Source organism: Quercus suber, unplaced genomic scaffold (genome assembly GCF_002906115.3).
Source record: "Quercus suber isolate HL8 unplaced genomic scaffold, Cork oak 2.0 scaffold_38, whole genome shotgun sequence".
Taxonomy (NCBI): Eukaryota; Viridiplantae; Streptophyta; class Magnoliopsida; order Fagales; family Fagaceae; genus Quercus; species Quercus suber.
Genome location: NW_027069503.1, coordinates 723,062 through 730,347, shown reverse-complemented (window position 1 = coordinate 730,347; position 7,286 = coordinate 723,062). Strand labels below are relative to the sequence as shown.

The window sequence follows — 7,286 nt, the reverse complement described above, 5'->3', positions numbered from 1 at the left end:
CAGGCATATAAAGTCTAAACAAATAAGCAATGAATCACGTCACACTTGTATTCTATACAAGAAAATAATTAAACAATAAAGTGATGAATTTATTTCCAATTCAGAATTTAACTAAGAGGCAGCAAACTAAATTAATAACAATTGATTTGTGAACAATCTAGTCATAATCAAGTTACATGTACCCCAAAAGGTATTACGAAGTCAATGAGGGAAAGCTAAGGCTTTGTTTTTTTTTTTTCTTGGCAAGACAATTGAATTTTTATTTAAATTAAGCTATGAATATGAATACAATGAGGTAAGCTAAGGTGCCCCTATGTTTGTGTACTGTCTCGTTGGGAAAAAAAATTAAGGGAAAATGAATGAATTAATTTACAATGTTAAATGAAAATGTCATTGACTGAAAATTGTTAAAGTCATTCAAAATTCAGAACATGATTCGTTTCATTATATGTAAAAATGAATGAATTAATCATGGTTTATAATGCTAAATGAAAATATCATTAGCAAGAAATTATAATAAGACCATTCAAAATTCAAAACATGGTTCGTTCCATTATATGTAACTGTATACATGATGTCATGTAATTTACAATTTTAAATGACGTGACACTAGATATATCTTTAAATCGGTAATATGTTAGTGTCATCATGCTTCTACTTTTTCATTTGTTGCATCAGTTCCTTAAGATCATCGTAGCGGCTACGGTGATAATCAATTAACAAACATAGCTGCCTAATGGCCTCCCTCTTCCCCTCCCCAAGACTAATCAACTCCTCATCTTTCTCTTTAATGTTCTTCTCCAATTTTCCCACCTTCTTTTCAAGTTGGCTTATGGCTGTCAACAAATTTAACTTTTCCCCTCCTTCCTTGCTCAACTGTGCTTCCAATTTCCAAACCCTCTCTCTTAATATAAATTCTCGTTCCTCCTTGTTCTCAAGTTGAGCAGCCAAACAACTTTCATTATGCTTTAGTCTTTTGATTTCATTGTTTGTTACGGTGACCCAGTCCTTTGCAAACTGAAGCTCATTCAACATGTTGGTAATACGACTAACAACATTGCTGCTATACTCCTCAAACTTCCTGACCTGTTCTGCTCCACACAATGCATTGTTTGTTGTTTCCAATGTATGACTCATTTTCCTTAGCTCAGCTTCATAAGTTGCCACCTTTTCTTCAAGCATTCCAATTTCTTGTTCATATATATTTTGTGTCATCCTGTAGCTATCTTTGTTTTCAGTGTGTAAGCGTTCAATGACCAGGATTCTTTGGTACAAGAGATGGGTTTTATCATCAAGATTCTTGCAGAACGCTTCTGCCAATTCTTCCATCTTACTTTCTGCAGCTTGTTCATGTAATTTACAATTTTAAATGACGTGACACTAGATATATCTTTAAATCGGTAATATGTTAGTGTCATCATGCTTCTACTTTTTCATTTGTTGCATCAGTTCCTTAAGATCATCGTAGCGGCTACGGTGATAATCAATTAACAAACATAGCTGCCTAATGGCCTCCCTCTTCTCCTCCCCAAGACTAATCAACTCCTCATCTTTCTCTTTAATGTTCTTCTCCAATTTTCCCACCTTCTTTTCAAGTTGGCTTATGGCTGTCAACAAATTTAACTTTTCCCCTCCTTCCTTGCTCAACTGTGCTTCCAATTTCCAAACCCTCTCTCTTAATATAAATTCTCGTTCCTCCTTGTTCTCAAGTTGAGCAGCCAAACAACTTTCATTATGCTTTAGTCTTTTGATTTCATTGTTTGTTACGGTGACCCAGTCCTTTGCAAACTGAAGCTCATTCAACATGTTGGTAATACGACTAACAACATTGCTGCTATACTCCTCAAACTTCCTGACCTGTTCTGCTCCACACAATGCATTGTTTGTTGTTTCCAATGTATGACTCATTTTCCTTAGCTCAGCTTCATAAGTTGCCACCTTTTCTTCAAGCATTCCAATTTCTTGTTCATATATATTTTGTGTCATCCTGTAGCTATCTTTGTTTTCAGTGTGTAAGCGTTCAATGACCAGGATTCTTTGGTACAAGAGATGGGTTTTATCATCAAGATTCTTGCAGAACGCTTCTGCCAATTCTTCCATCTTACTTTCTGCAGCTTGTAGAAATAACCTTTTTTTTTGCAACCAAACTTTAGCTTTTCTATGCTCTCCATTAGTCTTGTTTATAGTGCTATTCTTCACAATTCTTTGCCCATCTGCAATCTTTCTTTTCAACTTGATGTTTTGACTTACTTGACTTGGCCTTTTGGATGATCCTTGTTTCTCTCTCTCAATTTGTGGCTCCAACTGGCTTTTCTTTTTCAGCAAGGAATCCGAATCTTGTAGCATATTAACCTGTGCTAAGTTCATAACTTGTGTAGAAGCTTCATTCTCTTTAATTTCATATTTCTTTTGAAGAGCAGAAAGCTTATCCTCCTTCTCTGTCAATGCTCTCTCTAGTTCAAGATTTCTAGCATGCAGCCCCTCCTTATCCTCCTTCAACTGATTCGTCTCGCAAACTTTACTCTTTATAAGCTCTTCTAATTCGTTTTTCTGGTTCTGTAGAGACTCCACTTCCAGTTCCAAGTCCTTCACCTGTATGTGAAAGCCTTCTTTCTCATCCATCATTCTCTTTTCAGCCATGCTCATTTTTGCTAATTCATCTTTCAGGGTTTCAATAACAACCGGGTATTTGGATGTTTCTTTGTTTTCTTTCTCCATTTGCTGATCTGATTCAGATTTCTGGTTGTGTAGGGTCTCCAATTCCATCTGCATTGCAGTGACCTGATCCATTAAGCCCTTGACTTGAGCCAATGCTCCATTTCTTTCGCTTACCATTTTTTGATTCTTTTCTTCCAGTTCAGCTTTTTGAGCATGAAAAGAATTTGCTTCCAGTTGCAAATTGCTAGCCTGAGCCATTATGTCAGCAATTTTAGACATTGAATATTCCTCATTATTTTTGAGTTTCTCCTGGAGACTAGATACTTTGTAGTCTTTTTCTTTTAATGACAATTCAAGTTCTGAAATCCAGGCATGCAGTCCAGTATTTTTCTCCTTTTCTTGTTTAGCTTCAGTTGCTTTGCTTTCAATCTGTGCTTCCATATCTCTTTTCTGGCCACACAAGGATTTCACTTCAACTTTCAAGCTAGTTAACTTGCTCTCTAAATCCTTTATCCGAGCTGAGGCTCGATTCCCATGAATTTCACGCGCCTTTATAATAGCCAAAAGCTCCTTTTCTCTCTTATCCGCTTCAATCCTCTCATTTTTTTTGATAATTTCAGCTTCTTGAATCTTGCTAAAGGCTGCCATATAGTCTGAATTTAATGCTTCCTTTTCTCGACTTGTAGAGGCCAATTTATGCTTCAGATCAGTAATTTCGAATTCAGCTGTCTCAAGTTCTTTTCTAAGTCTGTCCGCCTCCTCCTTATGCTCATTTTCTACTCTGCCATTGCTGCTGTCAAATTCCACTGAGGAAAAATATTCCGAGTCTGAGCTTGAATTGGAGAAAGAAACTTCATTTTCATTTCGGCCACGACCAACATTACCTGACTCTCTTCTCAGATGATCAAATATGGCATAGAGTGATTGGTACTCTGTGTAAAAGTCCTCAATGAGTCCGACAAGTTCTGACTCCTTTTTTGGGTCCTTATGCTTCCTACCTTTTCTCCCTCGATCTTCATTCTTGATAAGCTTCAAGATCCTTGTCACATGATTATCCATTTCTGCAAATTAGAGGAAAACGGCAACCAGAAACATGTGATGATGCTTGACTTCAAAAATAGAACTCTATAAATGGCTCACAAGCTCAAAATTTTCACAGCACAAAGGTGCAAAATGATAGAAATAGAGTTGGACAATGAGACATATCCTTTGCGTTTATGGTACCGAGATTACTACTCACTACTCAGGCAAAATAATAGTAATGGTAATGGGGCAGTCAACTAAAATGCCCCAGTTTTTTGAAGTTAAGCATAATGTCATGTGTCTAATTAAAATGCATGCTTTGCTCGCCGTACTTTTCTCTTCATAACTGCAAACAGAAATTCAAAGTTTTAGTTTGTATGGAAGAGTGAGTTGCACCTGTTTTGGTCTTGGATATTTGTTCTGTGTTTTCAGGATCCATGCGGCCTGCACAGGATTTTCCTTTACTCCCCCAACCCAACCGATGCATTATATCATTTCTAGTTTAGACCTTTAAGCAGACTTCCACATGGAAGTGTACTTGTCAATACAAGGCAATTTCCTTCCTCAGCACCAAAGACCTGAGATCTAGAAGGTGAAAAAAAAGCATTAAAAAAATTAATTATGTTTTTTTTTAGGATTCAGACATGGGAACTGAAACATGCACACTTCATTGAACCATTTGATTAGTCTGCAAAACACCTTGCCTAATATTTATTTGATTTTATTTTTAGCCCAGCAACAAATGCAGGGAATGGACAAACAGACTGACATTAGAATTATCAAATTTAGCACTACAAGCTGGCAAAGAAAGAATCAAGCAAGAACAGTCCAAGAACACGTTAACTAAAAATAAATTAGTTCAAGTTAATTAAGAGGAAAGCTGGCATGCCCGTCTGTAATCGTTATTTGTAATTAGCAAACAGTTACAATTCTCTACCATGTCAAAATGCACTACTGAAATCCCAAGCAATAAGTCCTGTCTTTATTTATTTTTTGGGTAAGTCTGTCATGATATCATTTTACAAAATTCCTAGCATCAATATGTAGGAAAGGGTCTATATACAAAAGGATTTGATTGGAATTGGACAAGGGCCAAATTATTGTTGAATATAGAACCCAAAGAAAAAGGATAAAGCTAAATGTGATTGTTCCCTGTATACACTGAAGCGTGAGAAAAAGGATAAGATAAAATTTACTATTAAGAAGGGAGGTTCAAAGCTTTTTGAATGATATAAAATTACAGCTTCAATTGGTGATCTATATGCCATTTCAGTGGAACACTTAAACTCAATGATAAGCACTATACACCACCCTTGGGAAGGTTCCAAACTTCTTAACTACAATTAACAGTTATTCCAATAAATCTATCGGTTATCTCAAAAAAAAAAAAAAAAAAATTATTCCAATAAAGATCAAGGGAAAAAAAAAGGAGACATGAGCAAACATATGGTCAAACACAAAGTAAAGCAGGACTAGCAACCTGAAAGTTTATTCATTCCAGTTAGTTCCATCGAGCCCAACATTCCCATTGAGGTCTAAACTTTCATAAGCTTGGGCCCCATGGTTTGTCTCTCTTGACTAAGTAAAACTAAATTTTCATATGGGAAACAAAGAAATTGTAAGGAATCTACACTGTTATGTGGAGAAAAGCCAAGAAAAGGAAGGCCATAATAGAATCTGTCATAAAACATGTCATTCACAAGAAACACTTTTTGCTGCTCTCACCAATAATGATTAAATGAACAAAATCATTATATCGCATGGGATTCTTCATGTGACTTGAACCATTCAGTTCATGAATCTAAGGTAAAAATTAAAACAAGAAGTTTGAATATATATATCCATTAATGGCAAAGTCACATTAAAAAGCCACATATAGCAAATGAAACTGCAAAACCAAAAATGCACTAGGGTATTAAATGAAAATAGGAGCTAAACATCACCAAAAAAAAAAGGCTAAATCACAAACAAAACTGGTTTTTAAAAGTATTACATAGTGACAAGAAATTAAAAGAATAAGAACTGGAAATTTATATACAAATATATATATATATATATAGTAATAACAAATATAATTTTGACAACATAGGAATGAGGAACACCTAACATTGACAAGAAACTAAAAAAAAAAAAAACCATACAACTAGAAATTTGTATACAAATATGATTTTGACAACATAGGCCCACCAAAGTAACATATGGTCCATTGGTTGAAATTCCTTTCCTCTCCATATGCAAGAGGTTTCATATGTCAACTTCAATATAAGATAATAGAACCCCCTGATTCACGACAATTTCTTTAACAAATTCCAACTTTTCTTTTCTTTTTTTCCCTTTTGCTTTTTCGTTTTTTAGTGTTAGCCATCAATTCTTATCGAGGTGTCCATTGGCAGCTTCTCTAAACATTATCTATTGTGCGTTACACTTTGTAATTGATGGCTAATTGATAGCTTACATTTTCTCCTTTCTCTTTTTATTTTTATTTTTATTTTTATTTTTAATTATCCACATATGGATGCTTACCACCTCTTACGATGAAACTGCAATCATCAATTGATGTCTTAATGTGATAATAAAGAGCAATCATCATATTTCATTTTAGATAGCAATCAATTTTGAATATTTGACCCATTTTATTATTATGAAATTTTTTTGATAAAAACTGGATCCTGGGTTTACATTTTTGTTACACAATTAAAAGCTGATCCACATGATTTTTTTTTATTATCTAAAATTGATTGGTTGAAAAATAGAATCAAAGTTAATCTCCTAGCATTTATAAACAAACAAACAAATGCACCATTCAAGTCTTTTAATTTAATGTTCAAGCTTAGGTTTCTGGGAGATAAGACAGTTTGAGAAGAACTGAAAAAAGCCACTACCAGGAAAAGAAAGTTTCCAATAATGTTATGAAAAAAATTCTAAAAACGAAAGTTCAATAAAGCACGAAAAAATTTTATGCTTAAAAAAAAAAAAGCATAAAATTCTAAAAAAACATATAACCATACAAAGTGGTATATACCAATTAGTAAAAAGTAAATAAATGAGATTAAAAAAATCACCTCAGATTTGAACATAAAACTGTCCCCCCAAGAGATCTGAATTCTGAATCCAATAGAATAAACGAAATAAGAAATAAAAATCTCTTTAAATAATTATAAAACTTATACTTTGTTGTCCTTTTCTGTAGAAGAAAATTTTGGCGCTTCTTTAGATAAATTACCCTTTGATTTGGCATTATTTACTCCAAAAACCACTGAATTAAAAAAAAAAAAGCATAAAATTCTAAAAAAACATATAACCATACAAAGTGGTATATACCAATTAGTAAAAAGTAAATAAATGAGATTAAAAAAATCACCTCAGATTTGAACATAAAACTGTCCCCCCAAGAGATCTGAATTCTGAATCCAATAGAATAAACGAAATAAGAAATAAAAATCTCTTTAAATAATTATAAAACTTATACTTTGTTGTCCTTTTCTGTAGAAGAAAATTTTGGCGCTTCTTTAGATAAATTACCCTTTGATTTGGCATTATTTACTCCAAAAACCACTGAATAAGTCAGAATCTCAATTTCTCGCAAACTCGGGAGCAAAAAAAGG

At 33.8% G+C, this 7,286-nt stretch overlaps 2 protein-coding genes across 2 annotated transcripts; both read right to left on the bottom strand.

Annotated features, from left to right (window-relative positions):
- Positions 1 to 556: 556 nt before the first annotated feature.
- On the bottom strand, positions 557 to 1,329 carry LOC136066532 (COP1-interactive protein 1-like). Its single transcript, XM_065770947.1, has one exon. It carries the CDS (start codon positions 1,327 to 1,329, stop codon positions 655 to 657), a length of 675 nt encoding a protein of 224 aa, XP_065627019.1. The 3' UTR covers positions 557 to 654.
- A 96-nt stretch (positions 1,330 to 1,425) lies between these two features.
- Positions 1,426 to 6,787, bottom strand: LOC112023046 (COP1-interactive protein 1). The gene is made up of 3 exons (XM_065771031.1): positions 6,744 to 6,787; positions 4,078 to 4,266; positions 1,426 to 3,719 (listed from the first exon to the last, which is right to left on the bottom strand). Exons 2-3 carry the CDS (start codon positions 4,166 to 4,168, stop codon positions 1,426 to 1,428), a joined length of 2,385 nt encoding a protein of 794 aa, XP_065627103.1. The 5' UTR covers positions 4,169 to 4,266; positions 6,744 to 6,787.
- Between the last annotated feature and the right edge of the window lie 499 nt (positions 6,788 to 7,286).

What these genes read in the sequence shown, in the direction of transcription:
- LOC136066532 (XM_065770947.1), bottom strand. Translation starts at nt 1,329, where the DNA reads ATGGAAGAATTGGCAGAAGCGTTCTGCAAGAATCTTGATGATAAAACC.
- LOC112023046 (XM_065771031.1), bottom strand. Translation starts at nt 4,168, where the DNA reads ATGCATCGGTTGGGTTGGGGGAGTAAAGGAAAATCCTGTGCAGGCCGC. An exon ending in AATATCCAAGACCAAAACAG is followed by an intron (nt 3,720 to 4,077) that starts GTGCAACTCACT and finishes TCTAATTTGCAG; the next exon opens with AAATGGATAATCATGTGACA.